The sequence below is a fragment of the Gossypium arboreum genome, chromosome 3, assembly GCF_025698485.1.
Source record: "Gossypium arboreum isolate Shixiya-1 chromosome 3, ASM2569848v2, whole genome shotgun sequence".
NCBI classification, from domain to species: Eukaryota; Viridiplantae; Streptophyta; class Magnoliopsida; order Malvales; family Malvaceae; genus Gossypium; species Gossypium arboreum.
In genome coordinates this window covers 12,795,876-12,813,487 of record NC_069072.1, presented here as the reverse complement: position 1 = coordinate 12,813,487, position 17,612 = coordinate 12,795,876, and the positions used below count along the sequence as shown (strand labels likewise).

Genomic DNA, 17,612 nt, shown 5'->3' with positions numbered 1-17,612 from the left:
TAACAGAATGTTAACGTTTGAGCATTACTCTGAAGACTTATAAACTACAAGAAGATCCTCGGCAGTCCAATTGTTCAACATGAAACCCGGGGGACAAGGGTGTATCTTTGAGACGTCTTTATTTGCGTCAGCTCCTTTGTCAATGACATTTATACTGATATTCTGAAAACCCTCTTCGATCATTAACATTGTGCTTTGTGCACTATACTGCCCTGGGTATATCATTCCCACAGACGTAAATGTTCTTGACAAATGGGGGAATTCCATGGGCTCCCATTCTGGTTGTTCTCGCGATCCTTCTTTCTTGATCTTTCTTCCACTACTTTCTTCTTTGGTGTACTGGCTTTAGAGCCTTGACTATTCCTTGCAGATATCTCCCTAAACGTCTTCTCGCTCGAGCTCCCCTTCCTATAGTCAACTTGACACCAATTCTAGTATTTCTCGACAGTTTTGGCACCGAAATTCTATTTCCCTCAGTGACAAAAGTGGCATTAACAAATTCAAGGGATCGGAAGGAACATTCCACTGCGTCTTTGCTTACTTCAAGATAGGGCGCATCAGCAGAGATAGATGCGATAATGTCTTCTTCTCCCTCGACAGTGATCAAACAACCATCCATGATGAACTTTACTTTTTGATGGAGAGAGGATGGAACTGCTCCAGCAGAATGGATCCAGGGCCTTCTCAGAAGGCAATTATACGAGAGCGTGATGTCCATGACTTAGAACTCGACGTTGTAAATGTAAGGGCCCACTTCTAAAGGGATATCAATTTTTCCCATAACTTCACGCCTTGTCCCATCGAATGCCCTTACCGTGGAATGACAGTGCCTTAAATAGGACAGATCTATCAGAATTCTGGAAAGCGTGGCCAAAGGCATGACATTGAGTGCCGAGCCATTATCGATAAGCACATTCGGTATTATGTAGCCCTTGCAACGCGTCGAAACATGTAGTGCTTTCACGGAGCCTCTACCATTGGGTGGTATTTCGTCATCACTAAAAGAAATGAAATTATCCGCATTCAAGTTGTTCACCCATCTGTCCAGCTTCTCCACAGATATATTGTTTGCCACGTAAGCTTGATTCAACATCTTCAGCAAAGCGTTCCGGTGTGGCTCCGAATTTAGCAGCAGAGATAAAACTAAGATTCATGCTGGTTGCTTATTCAATTATTCCACCACATTGTATTCACTGTGTTTGATAAATTTCAAGAACTCCTGTGCTTCCTCCTTATCCACAGGCTTTTTAGTTTTTTGCACGGGTGGAATTTCTTGCTCGGCTTCGGCCTCATGCATCACTGCTTTCATTTTTTGCTTTCAGTCACTGTTCTTCTTCACTGGTTCGACCTCTTTCGAATAACATCTTCCACTTTGGGTAAAATGACCTACCTCTCCAACATCTCCAGTTATGGCTTTGAGCTCTTCATCTTCCGGTGTGATGATATTGATGTCATATTTCCATGGTACGGCTTTGTCGTCCTTGTACGGGAAAGGAGACGGTACTTCGATTATCATTTTTAGTTTTACCGGCTCTTTCGTCGCGTCGTAATAAATTATTAACGGTCGATCCGCGCTATAAGGGAGACCTGATGACTGGTTGTCAGAGGTGCATACTTCTCTTTCGTTGGTCTATTCCCTCTTATTAAGGACCTTAATCTTCTTATTATCCACCCGGTCTTGAAGTAACCTTTTAAATTCCTCCTATGACTGAATGTCGTGTCCTACAATTCCATGGAAATTACAAAAACTTTGACCTTCTTCTCTGAGAATTCTATCGGGGTGACAAAGCAATCCTTTCTTAACTAGTACCTCCTAGATTTTCTGCAGAGGCGTCCTTATTTCTGAAACACATCTTCTAACTTTCCATTCGTCCTCTTTCCCCACTGTGCTCACATTCCCTTCAGCATGGTTAGGGAATAGGTTCCTAGTTGCGTTACTGGCACTATCGAACCATAGGATACCCGCGTCAATGAGTCATTAAACTCTCCTTTTAAAGGCTAGGCAATTCTCCGTGGAATGCCCCTAGTTCCCCGCGTGGTATGCACAACTAGCGTTTGGATCATACCACTTTGGGTATGGAGGTTTAAGGGGTGCCATGTAATGGGGAGAAATCAGCTGTTTCTCTAGAAGTTTTGGGTACAATTCCCTATACGACACAGGGATAGGAGTAAATTGCGGTCTCTCGGGATTAGGCCTTACTGGTCTTGGTTCGTTTCTGGGCTGGCTTTGAGCGGGTATCGTGTTTTGTGGGAATGTGGTGACGGGTCTTTGGTTATTCATGGCGTATACGGGGTAGGAAGGAGGTGGTGCTTGGTAGTAAGGGGTTTGAGGGGGATAATAGAAATTTGGAGATGGATAACTTCGAGGTCGGGGTTGGTTTGGATATGGATTAGGGGCATAACGACTTCCCATTCCCACCATGTGGGCTTCTGGTTCTTTCTTCTTCATGGGTGCTACCCTTCTTGAACTTTCTTGACCTTCCATTCTACCACTCTTGACGGCGTTCTCTATAAGCTCACCGGATATTACAATATCCGCGAAGTCCTTCGTGGCGCTTCCCACTAGTTTGTCATAAAACAACGTCTTTAAGGTGTTGATAAAAAGGACGGTTATCTCCGTTTTCGTTAGTAGGGGTTCCACTTGGGCTAAGACGTCCCTCTATTTCTACGCATCATTTGTAAAATCATCCGATCAGGTACCATATCTGATACATGCTTGTACTGCTCACAGAATGCCGACGCCAAGTCTTTTCAAGATCGGATCCTTTCCTTACTGAGTTGGTTGTACCATCGAAGAGCCGATCGTACTAGACTGTCTTGAAAACAATGTACAAGTAGCTTATCTTCGTTCAGATAACCGGTCATTTTTCGGCAAAACATAACAAGATGTACTTTTGGACATCTTGTCCCATCGTACTTTTTGAAATCAGGCACCTTGAACTTCAGAGGCAGGATTAGGTCAGGTACCAAACTGAGTTCTTTAGCACCTAGTATCGAGAAGACTTCAGTGCCTTCTATTGCCTTGAGTCTTTCTTCCAAATTCCTATACTTCTCTTGAGCCTCATGATCATCTATTTTCAACTTGGATATTTCGACTGGATCATCTAAATCTGGAACTACAAGATTGGCAGGGGTTGCTCCGGGATTTGACATAAATGTTCCTTACCCTAGATGAGCAAATGGCATAGGTCGTTATTCCAAGCCTGTGGATTCCCTTTGAGTATACCCTCTTTGTGCTACGTGGGCATGTGGTGGAGTGAATCCTGGGGGATAGAGTGGATCCTGGTCATGATTAATTCTTGATTGAGGTTCCATACTGTCGGGGTTCTACATGAGTCCTTTTCCTTTGACCAAAACTGATATCATCTCCATCATTCTAGCCATTTGATCCTTATGTTCAAGTGATTCCTCTCAAGATCTTACTATCAAATCCCTCGTTTCGTACTGTGACTTAGCCAGTTGTTTTTGTAATTTCTTCTGGACTCTTTCCATCCTTTCGATTCTTTCATTGAACTCAGCCTCTATTGCTCTAGCTTGTCGACTCGTTTTATACGAATGGCGTGGTTCCAGATTTGAAGTGTTGCAACTGCGAATTATATGATTCTAACCTTAGCGAATGATTATAGGATATGTATATGCAATGAATAGATGAATGGATGCAAAAAGAGGCGTTGATTCCAATTCAATTTTATTAGAAGAACTTCACTAGAAGAAAAAATTCTTTACATAGAACGGATGATTACATATACGACTTCGCCCTAATGCCCAAAGTCTTAACTTTCCTAAGAAGCCAAGCTAAGCTTCAGCCTCGGTCTGATTCTGACTCGTACTTTAAGCTCAATATATCAGCCTGAACTGCCAAGGTTTGCAAGTGATCAGCTATCTTTCGAACCTGAGCTATAGCTTAACCCATGACATAGTCTCTATCTCTAATCTGGTTTTGAGAGTGGTGAAGCTGTTCTCTGTAATGGTCGTTGTTTGTCTTAAGAAGTTCCACTCGAATTTTGCTATCTCACAGTACGGTTTTGAGTTCTTCTATTTTTCCTTTCAACTCTTCGATCTTGCTCAGACTAGCCTTTAGCTTAATTATCGAATTATGGCTATGATGTTGCTGAAGTAATCTTTCCAATTCAGCCACCCGAGCTTGTAACTTCTCCTTTTCATTTTGGGTTTCTAACAAACTCTTCTTCAGAGTGTCCTCTCGTACTCGAGCATCTTGAAATCTTTTCTCCCAATGGTCAGCTCTAGTCTTTTCCTCTTTAATCTCTTGACGCCATTGCTCCAACGTTTTACCTAATCTGGCAGTTTTTATTGTTATACAAAGCTTCTTGTAATCGGTTTTCAGACTATCTAAATCTTCCTCGGCCTTGTTCTTTCCTTTCCTTAACTTCTCGGCCTCTAGCTTGTGGATATCGACGTCTAACCCTAACTTTATTTTATCTTCTTTTAGCTGCTCTATCTTCTTCCCTAACTCCGTGTTTCTTTTCTCAAAATCTTACTTAATGATCTCTAACTCGGATGGTATGACCTGTAAATGCTCCTCTATCGGTTGTGTGTTCCCTTGATTCTGCCTAGGGATATTGTCGTTGACTCTCCTACCCCACCACCATTCATACTCGGGGGTCGTCATCGGGCCTGCAGTGAATCCTTTCATTCTTCGAGTTTGGTTCCATACATCTGATATCTCGCGAACCCTCTTTTTATAATTGTTGTCTTTATAGGGGAACTCACATTGTGCCAACCCTTGTGTCACCGGTATAAACTGCCTTGATCGATGCTGCCTTAACACCATCAGTGGAGCGTATCCAATGGCTCCCCATATTCCAGCCAGAGGGACCCAGTCAAAATCACCGCACCTATATAAGATCTCGTCAGGAATCAACCACGGAGCCCTCCATTCAACGTCAATTTTGGAGAATAGTTATCCACCTCTCTTCGGAGATGTCGTCCTGCCTCGATGTGGCCACTAATTCTCTTAATAGGGAATAATCCTTAGAGAATACCCGATAGGAGACCTTCTCCACCTTCCAAAAATGACTGTGGAACCAAGCCAAAAGAAGTTGTGCGCAACCAATAAATCTTCCCTCGCCCGCTCTTCGGCATGTATTCAAGGATCGGAAAGTTTCTGCTAGGATTGCCGGGACGAGTGTGGTAGCTTTATCAAGTCGATCAAATAAATCTGAGACGGTTTCATCTATGTGTCCAAGTGCTTTAGGAAAGACGATCAAACCGTAGAGACTTAAGGCAAAAACATCAACCTTTTTCTTTGAATCCGGGTGCGCAAGAATAAAATCCCTCAAATTCCTCTAAGGAATACATTTACTATCCCCTTTTTGCTTGATGCGGGACGCAACCCATTGCTCACTCATCCCCTTGATATTCATCAATTTCTTTAAAAAGGGAGGGACATTAATAGGTCTTGAATAGGTCCTATCGGCCTGAATCTTCGGGCAATTAAGTAACGCCATGTATTCCTCCACCGTAGGTACTAAATCAACTCCTCCGAAAGTGAAGCAACTGTAAGCGGGGTTCCAAAATTACGCGAGGGCCCGGAACAAGTACTTGTCCACCTTTACATCGAGTAAATAGGGTAGGTCGCCATAGTTACAGTAAAAGAGTTGTTTGACTTCGCCATTCCAACTATTCCATATATCCCTTAACTCTTGTAGGTTGTTCTGAGTCACACTGATGCGAGTGAAATCCCACAACTCCGATTCATATCCCTCAGTCAAACTATCTCCTTTCTCCTGTTGCATTCTCTCAGACCACACTCGGACGGTCGCATTATCCTCCATTCTATCAAGAAATCCTTTTTCCATGCTAAACTCTTCTAATTAGTAACCGAACGTAAATCAACACCCTTTTATGATGAAATGTCATGTGAAAATGATCAAAATAAAACAAGTTAGTATTATATACAAAGTATAGAATTCAAAGCAAATAGTGAGTAAATAAGCACCTAATCAGGTAACCACTAGGGTTTGGTGTGGTTCTACCTAGGGTAGGCTCCTAGGGCTCATTACATGTAGTTTGGTTCTAAAGTAAAGGTACCTAAACCAACAGATTCCTCGATCCTCACCCATTATAGGTTCATACAGACCGAGTTCGATTCAGGGGAATACATTTCCCTACGGCTATACGGAGGTGAAAACCCCACGAAGACGCAGGTACGGATGTATCCCAAAAGCGATCCACTATCCTATACGGAGGTGAAGACCTCATGAAGGAGTAGTTTTTCACTTCCACTTAAGAGGGTGAAATCGACCAATAATGCGATGCGATATGCAAAGATACCTCAAAGAATTAAACCACTTAAAGCAAGCATATTATGAAGAGAGTCGCGAAAATAACAGACAACATGCAATGCAGTAAATTTAAAATCGATTTTCGATTTTTGACAAAAGACAAAAAAATAACGAGAATAGACCAAGAAACCTCTTTTGCTTTGATATTTGATTAATCTTCAAAAAAAAAAACTAGCCTCTCCAAAAACTAGCCTTTACAATAACTCTTCTCCTTGATTACTCTCAAAAAACCTCTCAAAAATCCTTTACAATAACTTTCTCCCCCAAAACTTCTTCCTCCCCTAAATACAAAATTTGAGAAGGCTTATATAGCCATTTACCAAATATTTTTTATTGTTTATGTCTTCATTTGTAGGTACAAGTGGTGGTGGAGCAAGTGTGGCTAATGGAGTAGGTGGTGGAGCAAGTGTGGCTAGTGGAGTTGGTAGTGGAGCAAGTGTGGCTAGTGGAGTTGGTGGTGGCAAAGGCTAGGATTTAGTTGAGAAAAGTTTAGGTTGTGGGCTAGAGTTTTTTTATTTTGATTTGGGCTTAGGGTTTGGGCCATTGGGGTTTTGATGTAAATTGGGCTTTGGGTAGTTAAGATTTTGGGTTTTGGGTTTAATTTTGGTGGGTTAGGTAAGGTTGAATTGGTTTTTTGATGTAAATGGGTTAAAATTGGCCTACAACATGAATATTTAGAGTCTGGAGCAAGAATGAAAATCTTAAAATTTGAAGTTTTCTAGATTTCTTTTCTAAGTTGTCTTTTCTCCTTTGAGTTTGTTTTGTTAGTTTTCCTGCACATTTTAAGTTTTTATGGGTTTGTTTTGAATTAAGATTGAAATTGATTTTAATTTTGAAAAGAAGAAAAATAAAAAATTCACATTAGCATATTAGGTTTAAGAAAACAATCCATGTCAGCATTTAATTAGAGATGTAGGCTCTGTTTATTTTATTGATAATAGTTTTTAGAAAAAGATTTATTTTTTTGAAAATTTAATATTTTTTTGGCGTTTGGATGAATGTGTAAAATATTGATTTCTGAAAATATTTCATAAAAGTTGTTTTCCGTGAAATAAACAAACATTTTGTTATCTTTTCATTGTTTAATTAAGTTTATTTTATATTTATAAATTTATATTTTACATTGTTTTTGTAAAACAAACACGATATAAATATATATTTTTTATAAAATATTATAGTGCAATTTTTTTAACAATCAAAATTTATTTTATAATAAAAATATTTTGTAATAATCGATGTCATATATAAACTTAATAATAAATAATACTTAATTAAAATTTAATTTAAATTGCATATATGAGAATACATATTGACACATTAGAGTTGTAAGGGATAAATGAAGCTAAGCATTATTTAAACAAATACTCATTTTATATAATTAATATTAATATTTCTATATTAGGTTAAAATATGTCATAAGTCCTTGTACTCTTCGTAAATTTGAAATTTACACTACGTTTGGTTGGATGGAATTGTTATTCTATTCCGCCCAAATTCGCTGGCCTTCTGAAAGCATTTGTTTGGTTCACCGTTTAGGTGATTCCACGGAATTGCTATTACAGTCTCATTCCCTTAGCTCACCGTTTAGGTATTCAGGGGTTGGGGGTCTGAATACCTATTCAACACCACACCGTTTAGGTTTTTGGACCAAAATAGTCTGCCTCTCTTCTTCCCAAAATTCTCTCCAGATTTCTTCCTCAACATTTATCTCCAAATCAAGTCAAGCATTCATTCGCCCTTCATCTTCATCTCTGATTCACTTCTGTTTCACTTCTGTTTTCCTTGTTCTCTTCTACATTCAGCGAATGGGTGCTCTGAGGTTAGATCTTTTCCTTTCTTTGGCTTTTTATGTCTATCTAGAGTTTTAAAGGCTTGGATCTCTCTTTCATTTACCTTTTCTTTTTCGGTACATAGGAAACAAAAAGGAATTTTGACTTTTGGTCTACGTTTCTTCCAATACTAGCTTTTATACAAGGTCTACTCTCGATTTCTTATTTTTCTTGCCTAGATTTTGCTTGCTTGTTTGATTTTTTTCCCCAATTTTTCCTGCTTAAGTTAAGCTTGATCTTAATGACTATCAATTCATTTTCTCTTATGTTGATTGACGAGAGCTAAAAGGAAAAAAAAAAGGTAAATTATTTAATATACATATATGTATGTCTTGAACTAGATTCTGTGCTTTCTGTTGATTAAAATATTTTAAGCATGGTTTAGATGCTTTCTGTTGAAAACCGATTTAAGTGTGCTTTAAGTGAGGCTAAATAGAAAGAAAAGATTTGTGCAGTTGGCTCAAGAGTTATGCTTTAAGCATAAAAAAGGTGATGCTTGGATAAACGGTATCTGGGCAAAACTTTTCCAGATATAGGTAGTGGTTATATGAAGAGAAACCACTCCTCTTTGAACTGTAGCAAGATGTAAGAGCTAAAACTCTTCAAGGAGAGTGGGCCAGCTTATTGTCTGCTACTGTTGCCTTAATTGGCTCACTCAATCCTTTTAAGAGGTAAGGGCTTGGTGTCAGTCTTTAGTTTGCCCATTATCCAAGTACTCCCAGTACATTTCTTTCAGATATTTATTCCCTCTTGTAGATGTAATATTGTGGACGTAATTTCTTTGAATGTGAATCCTCTACTAATATCCCATGATTACTGAGTTTGATTTATATTCTTGGAGATGTTTACAAGCAATCATGTTCTCGAGTGTCAAGTAAAAATGAGTTGATTTATGTACTTGGAGACTTGAAATCAGGTTTTAGAATGGCTTATTAATAATTATTTTTGTTTTCGTGAATGATCGGAAAACATTGCATTCAGTGATTTCAGCTGGTATGGATTAACTGACTTGTTTGTTTGATGACTAAATATCAGGCTGTTGAAGAACCTGGGAGTAATTCATCCAGTATAGCAAATCAACCAGTTGAAAAACGTGCCAATTCACCAAGGTATATATGTTTTCCTTTTGTATCTACTCTTGTATTTGTAGGATGTATTTAGGCCCTTAGCCTTCAAAATTATGGAAAGTAGGGTTCACCGACCAAGTGCTGACTGAGTTCTATCTATTTGAGTGGCATATTTAAGTACATTCAAGTAGATATGTCAATTGGGTGAGTGGGATTAGTTTTGGCTTTGGTCAATTCGTGTTATAAAATTTTTTAGTCACTTCGGTTCAGGTCAAATTCATGTTTGGATCAATTTTATGTTGGGGTCATTCCAAGTTCAGGTTATTTTGGGTTTGAGTCATTCAGGTTTGATGCTAAGGTTTTTCGAGTCAAATTATTTTCTACACTTGGTAGTTGCAGTATCACTGTAATCTGTTGTACAGCCCTTAATCAATATGTTGTTTAGTTGCATCCATAGTTTATTGAAATTGTCAAACTGTCTCTTATGTGGCTAACTATAGATGAAAAATTATTGTTTCAATAGGCTGATCAATCAGAAACTATAGTCGAGATCATTGTAGAAGATGGCAAAGCAGTCAGCATTTATTCGGTTAGTATTCTTTGCTACCTTGATTCCAAATAATGTATATGGATGGATGGATGGATGGGTATTGAATTGTGGATTTGAAATAAATTTGATTCTTTTTCCTTTTTCCTCTTAATTTTTTATAAGCTTTTCTGTTTAATGTTTTGAGTTTATTTTAATCAATTTTGTATCCTTTCGATGTGGTGGTGTCATCTCGGTATGGTGTTTAGGAATGTTTAATGGCTTGTCCTTTGCATTTTTGGGTTTCCAAATTGTTAAAAAATATTATAGTGGAGATGCTCAAATTGGGTTAAAATAATTAAATTGGGTTTAATTATTTTTTTTATAGTGGAGATGCTCAAATTGGGTTAAAATAATTAAATAAAAACTATTTTTTTCGAATGTGCTCCAATAATGATTAAAATTTTTTAAATTGGTCAAATAAGGATTAATGTATTCAAATAATGGTTTAATTTAGTTAAATAAAAGCAGTTTCAAGTTATATTTTACTTTTTAAAAATAATATTAGGTGTATTCTCTTGTAAAAAGTATTTACCTACTTGGATGTTATATCTATGTTTGGGAGTCATACGTTTAATGGAGAAGATGGTGAAAGAGTGTATGGGGTTACTTTGGCTGGTAAAGCTTTTGTTAATGACGAACATAATGGATCTTTGGCTGTTTTTACTAGCGACAAGGCCAACATTGAAGTCTGGTAAGTTATATATTTTGGTATAATCTCAATTTTAGTGTTTAGCGGTTACATCTTATTAAAAATAAAAATAACCCCCGAAGTTCTTATAGCAAATCAATTATCACAATGTTGAGACTAATACTACTTTGTTAAACCACATTAAATTAAATTGTACTGTTAAGTTGGAATCTAGTTTATGGATGAATATGAATTAATCAACCCTTCAAATAATAGTAATGATTTTAAAAATCAAAGTTTGAAATTATGTAATTTGGTTGTGGATGTATTTCAAGATTAGATGTTCATTATTAATTTCTCTTTTAATGTTCAAGATATTATTATTTGCTAAACAAAGAGTTGATTTTGTTGAATGAAATTTGATAAATATGTATTGTTCATTTTTCTTTGACAAAGGCGTTATTACTTCCTTTTCTTATTTGGCTTGCTTGATTGCTTCCTCCACTCACAGTTGAGCTTCTTGTACTCACTAAACTACTGTAAGTTCTTTAATCAATTAAATTCTTTGATTTTGTTTTACTTTTATTGAAATTAGTATTGAAGAAATGTGACCTTTTTACTATGATTTGAAGATATGTAACACTTTAATATCTTGCAGTAATGGCTCGCCTGCCTTTAATAGTACAAAGTGTGAGGCGTAAAAGAATTGGTCTTGCAGTGACAATATGGTTGCAACTGTGTACAATTGCGAGTTGGTTCTTACTTACATTGGGTGCCATCCATAGCCTACATACTTATAGACCAAGGATTAGATCCTATATTTTAGATTTTTATGCAAAACGAGATTATGTGAAAAGACTTGTATATGCTAGTGACGAGACCTGTACTGAACAAGTTAGGATGAATAGAACTACATTTTTTAAACTATGTGAGATGTTACAAACTTTAGGGGGATTGAAGTCGTCAAGGAACATGCTTATTGATGAGCAAGTGGCAATGTTTTTACATATCATTTCTCATTATCTTAAAAATCGAGTTATCAAGCATCACTTTAATAGGTCTGGGGAAACCGTTAGCAGATCATTTCACAATGTTTTAAATGCTGTCATACGCTTACAAGATGTGCTATTTAAAAAAGCAGAGCCAATTACAGCTAATTCTACAGACCCAAGGTGGAAATGGTTCAAGGTATTAGAGTGAGTTCTATATATAGCTCGTACATAATTTAGTTGAGTTAGATTTAAATATAGTATCCTAACTCGAGGTTTTCTACATGTGATATAGAATTGTTTAGGTGCTTTAGATGGAACCCACATCAAGGTTAGGGTTCCAACAGTTGATAAATCTAGATATCGAACGCGAAAAGGTGACATAGCAACAAATATGTTAGGTGTTTGTACACCTGATATGCAATTTGTTTATGCTCTTCCTGGTTGGGAAGGTTCTATTACTGATGGTAGGGTTCTTTGAGATGCCATTAGTAGGAGACATGGATTAAAAATTCCTCATGGTAAAGTGCAAAATTAGAAGACTTTGAATAAATCTTTAAGATCATACTTTTTTGGGAAATTAATCATGACAAATAGTTTTTTTTTATAAGTTGTTATTATCTAGTTGATGCTGGATACACAAATTGTGAAGGATTTCTTGCACCTTTTAGAGGACAAAGATATCATTTGAATGAGTGGCATCAGGGTTACCAGCTAAGTACTCCGGAAGAATTTTTCAATATGAAACATGCTTCAGCGCGTAATGTTATTGAAAGATGCTTTGGGTTATTAAAACTTAGATGGAGAATACTTAGGAGTCCATCGTTTTATCCTGTGAGGGTGCACAATAGAATCATTATTGCCTGTTGTTTGCTCCATAATTTTATTCGCACCTATATGAGTCTTGATCCTATTGAAGCAGAGTTGGGAGAAGGATTACCTAGTAATGTGATAGATGACGATGATTCGAATATCGTAAATATTCATCCATCAAATGCATGGGCTACTTGGAGGATGGAACTAGCCAACCAAATGTTCGATGAATGGCAAGCATCTAGAAATTAGTTAGGTTTAGGGTAAAAGTAGTAAACGTTAATTCGTTTATATTATTTCATGAATCTAGTTTATGAAACTTTGGTGGTGTTTGAATTATTTTTTTGTATTGTACTAGACTTGTTGAATTATAAATTATTTTGTATTGATTCATCATGTGTTATAATTTTATAAAGTGTTCACTTTTTATTCATAATATTGAACTTATGTTTAATTTTTTTCCTTAAGATAATTATGTCAAGTTTTTCACAAGCAAGTGTTTCTTCCCAAAATTCTCGAGGAACCAAAAGGAAATGGCTTCCGAAGAAGATCTCTGCGTTGGTTGCTGTATGGTCGACGTGCACAATGTTGGAACCTTTAATGCCGAGCACGGATTTAAAGCCGATTATTTAAATGAGTTGGAAAAATGTTAGAAAAGTTTTACCGATGCCAAGTTGAAGGCTAAACCTAATCTTGAATCGAGGATTAGGACATTGAAAAGGATTGGTCAATCGTTTATGACATGCTCGTGGAAAAACAATAGCGGTTTTGGTTGGGATGAGAATAGGCACTTTTGTTGTTGTCAAGATGCGGTGTGGAACTCATATATAAAAGTAAGAATTATTTCAAGTCTTTATTATCTTAATTTGACCAAACTTATATCTAATATGAATTCTTCTTTTTTTTTCAAAGTCATAAAGAAGCCGCTCAATTCAAACATCGTAGTTTTCCTTATTATGACCAACTTACAGCCATCTACGCAAAAGATCGAGCCACTGGGAAAGATGCTCAAACAGCCGCTGATATTATTGAAGAAATAGATGCTGAGGATGTAGCTACTACAAATACACATGAAGAAAGAAATGATTTCCATGGATGCGAAGCTGATGTTTCTTTGGATGACATGGATCTTTCAGGCACACAATAGCAACCAGCTATAAACCAAGGTGATTCCACATTTTCAAAGAAGAAGAAAAAGACTTCTGATGCAAGTGATCATATTTCATCTACTTCATTTAATGATGCTGCCACTTTATTAGCGGAAAAGATCGAGACCGTTGGCGTTGAAATCAGTAGGAGTATTGCTTCCGAGGTGCTAATTCAACAAAGGTCAGAAATGACACTTCAAGAAAGTGCTCTAAAATTATATCCAACATTATGTGAAGTAGAAGGTTTAACTGAGGATGAGCGCTATCGCGCTTTGAGCAAAATTCCAGATAATCCAACGCAAATGCTCATTTTCTTTAGTTTGCCTTCTTCTGTGCGATTGGGATGGGTCAGAAGATTTCTTGCTGACCATTAAAAAATCATAGTTGTGTTGATGATATTTTGGTAACTTTTTGTGTTTGTAATAGTTGGATGGTATAATGACATGATAGAATGTCATTACAATGTTGTAACTTTTTGAGGTTGTAAAATTTTATAACATATGGATTATGACATATAAACTAATGAAATCATGTCACTTTTTGTTAATATATGAATATTATGTTTGGATGTGAAATATGATTCTCAAGTTATTTATTACTTCTTATATTTTACTTTTTATTGTAGAATAATCAAATTATTTATTTCACTTATGATATTTTAGCACATTATGTAGTGCGGTTTAAAAATAATAAAGTAGATTATATATTATTTTTATACTATTATATATTATGATTTTTAATTTATTTAATAATAATTATATTAAGAATTTTATTAAATTATATATTATTTTATTAAATTATATTTAGTAATAATCATGTTAAAATATGATTAAATTATTTATTATTTTATTAAAATATTTTTAATAATAATCTTATTAAAATTTAATAATAATAACAATAATCATATGGTATGCTAAATTCATTTTTTATATTGGCAATTGTGACCTAAGGCAACAGTGAAAGGCTAGATTAAAACAAATATATTATGCATTGAAATGTTCTTAATAATAATTTTATATTAAAATTATTATTAAATATTATTAATAATTATATTAATAAAGTTATTAAAATATATATTATTTTATTAAATTGCATTTAATAATAATTATGTTAAAAATGATTAAATTATTTATTTTATTTTTATTAAAATATATGTATCAATAATCTTATTAAAATTTAATAACAATAATCATCTACCAACAAAAATTCATTAAGGGTACTTTGGTCATTTTAGCCTTTTTTCTTATGCTATTACAACATCATTCCATTCAACTAAACACAAGAATTCTATTACAATTTATTCCATTCCATTCAACCAAACAGTTGAATTATCGACATGTACTCTATTCCATTACTGACTCTATTCAATTCTGACTCTATTCCATTACAAATGAACCAAACGTATTGTTAGTCTATGCACTTTTATTTTTGGCTTAGTCCCACTTTTTAGATATCAAAATTCAGGTTTAGCTATTAGCATTGTTAAAATTATTTTGTTAAATTCATGTTTATTATAATGTTATTTTTTAGTTGCATGGATACTGAGTATTTTTATTTAAAAAATTGACGTAAAAAAATTGACAAAAAAAATTAACAATGTTAACAATTGAACTTGATTATCAAATCTGAAAAGTAGAGAGACTAAATTCCAAATTGTAAAGAGTACATAGACTTATGACATATTTTAACTTTTATACTACAAAACATTTATTATTAATATATTCATAATTATAATAAATATTTATTATTAAAATATTAATATTGAATAAATTTTTCAATAATATATTAAGAAAATTGTTTAAAATTATTATTTTTAAAATTTATTATTAATGTAAAATTGAATATTAAATAATTTATTAAAATAATAAATTATATTAATAAATTATTATGTGATTAGATATAGATAATTAAATATGTATGCTTAATAAAATTGAAAATTATAGTATTTTATTTTAATATTTTATTAATATTAAATATTTTAAAAATAAAAATTTATTATTAATATAATAATATTAAGCTTGACTTAAGTTAATTTTTATACAAAAATAAAATCACTCATAAAGAAGCTATTTTTGGAAAATGAGTTACGCTTTTCGGAAGAATAAATCATTTTCTAGGAAAAAAGTTTATTTTCCATTGACCAAATTATTTTTCATGAAATAAACACAGAAAAATATAGAAAATATTTTATGTGAAACAAATAGAACTTAATGGTTGAATGTAAAATGCAGAAAATATTTTCTATGAAACAAATATAACCTAATGATTGAATGTAAAAACAATGTAATTATAATTTTTTCATAATTAAATAATCAAAATGAAAACGATGTAATTAATTAAATAGTTGACACAAAAACTTTTTACTCACCTTTAAAATAATTGTTTTTGTTAGAAGTCCTAAATATAATTTCTGTTATATTCAGTTTTTATATATAATTTTTATTAAAAACTCTTAAATATAATTATTTTATTCCTTAAAAATGTTTTGTATTTAATAAGAAAACATGAAAAATGTTGAGACATGAAATTAAAATAGAAAGCAGACATTTTCGATGGTCAAATTTTAATATGTATTTAGAGAAATTAATATAATAATTGATTGTCTAGTAAAAACATGTCACGAGAATACTTTAAAATTAATCATATTTGAGTTAACTGTTAAGAAAATATTATTAGATGACAAAACTGAGAGATCCTATGTAAGGAGTAATAGGTCCTACCGCCACTTATGGTCTTCTTCTTCTGTAAAGATAAAATTGAAACGCTACATTCCGTAGGTTTACAGGTACAGGCTAGAACTACAATACAGCCTATACTTGATGAACACATGCCACAATCTTCAAAACGTGCAAGAAATTCCTATTCTTTAGTTCACAGGCCCACATGCCACATGCATACATGGGTGCCCAAAACTTTCCGTTAACCTCTACAATTTTGTTGAACTTTAGAACCCAACTTTTGACACATCCACTGCACAATGTGGGTGCCCAAATTCTTTTCATAGTCAAAATTCAACAGTTATTTGCACTAAAAAATCATGTCTGTTATTTGATGATGATGATAATAATATAAGGTATTTGTAGAAGTTACGCTAGGTAGCTACATATACATATATATATATATATATATATATGTTAAAAGGAAAAAATAGTTATAGTATAAGAAGTAGGATATGGAATAAAATAGAAGCATGATTAGTTTAGAAATACTAAATTCAACATATTAAAATTTAAAATCTGTTAAATAGGTCATTCTTTTTGTTCGTATTATTTAATTGATTGCATATGGATATATCTAGCGTGCTTTTCTCTCTCTTGAGGGTTTTTCTGGGCCAACAATTCATTTATTTATTTAAATAAATATAGCAAAGGTTAACTATCATGGTTGATTAATAGGTGGGGTATGCAATTATATACCCATCTCCTTCACGTATCTAATTATATATTCTGCTGCTGAACCAATGAAATCTAAGTAGCGGATGATATCCATTTATATTAATTAATAACTCATTCGAAGTAACTTGGTTTTTATTTATTTAAACTCTACCCTTTCAAATTATATATATATATATATATATATATATATATATATTTTATTACCATCTAACAAATTAGGTTATGGGAAATATGTTTTGTTTTATAATCAATATAATAAAACAAGCATGTTTTGTGTGCTTCCTTTTAACAATAACAATCATGTTCTAAAATTTCAACTTCTGACATAACCATAAACATAATTACGTGAAATATGTTAACAGAAGATTTAGTGAAGGAGATTGGTCACTGGGAGGAGGATAGAACTACATACCGTTCATATAAGAGTCAGGTTTTTACACATCCATTTAAACTATCCCATAAACACAACTTACAGATATGAATCCCATAACCTTGAGTATATAGTGAATCATTGACCAATTGGCCAGGTCAAAGTTATCAAGTTATTTACTTCAACGAGAAAATCCAAAGCCAAAAGATTAAACAATTTGGAATGAAGTGGGAACAGTTGGAAAATAAAATGGAATGTGTAGCTTGTTTTGTAAGAAACAGGAGACAAGTCAGTTCAAAAATGTAAAAATTCTACATAATTTATCAAAACGTAAATATTTAATGGATAAGTTGTCTACTGAATAACGACAAACCTGTATTTTGTAACAATTAATTAGAAGATGGTGATGTAGTTCAATGGTAGATAACCCTTTAAATAAAAACTTGTTTGATGGCCTAAAGGCTCGGTCATTCCTAACA

General features: G+C 34.0%; 1 protein-coding gene across 1 annotated transcript; it reads left to right on the top strand.

Annotated features, from left to right (window-relative positions):
• Positions 1-11,078: 11,078 nt before the first annotated feature.
• LOC128290543 (uncharacterized) lies at positions 11,079-12,472 on the top strand. Its single transcript, XM_053026233.1, has 4 exons — positions 11,079-11,169; positions 11,368-11,606; positions 11,703-11,874; positions 12,033-12,472. The coding sequence occupies exons 1-4, from the start codon at positions 11,079-11,081 to the stop codon at positions 12,470-12,472; spliced, it is 942 nt and encodes a 313-aa protein (XP_052882193.1).
• Positions 12,473-17,612: the final 5,140 nt, after the last annotated feature.

Bases quoted from the DNA above. Each gene is read 5' to 3' on its own strand.
- LOC128290543 (XM_053026233.1), top strand. From the start codon at position 11,079: ATGGCTCGCCTGCCTTTAATAGTACAAAGTGTGAGGCGTAAAAGAATT. The intron at 11,607-11,702 runs GTATTAGAGTGA...CATGTGATATAG, and splicing joins CAAGGTGGAAATGGTTCAAG to AATTGTTTAGGTGCTTTAGA. The intron at 11,875-12,032 runs GTAGGGTTCTTT...GTTATTATCTAG, and splicing joins GGAAGGTTCTATTACTGATG to TTGATGCTGGATACACAAAT.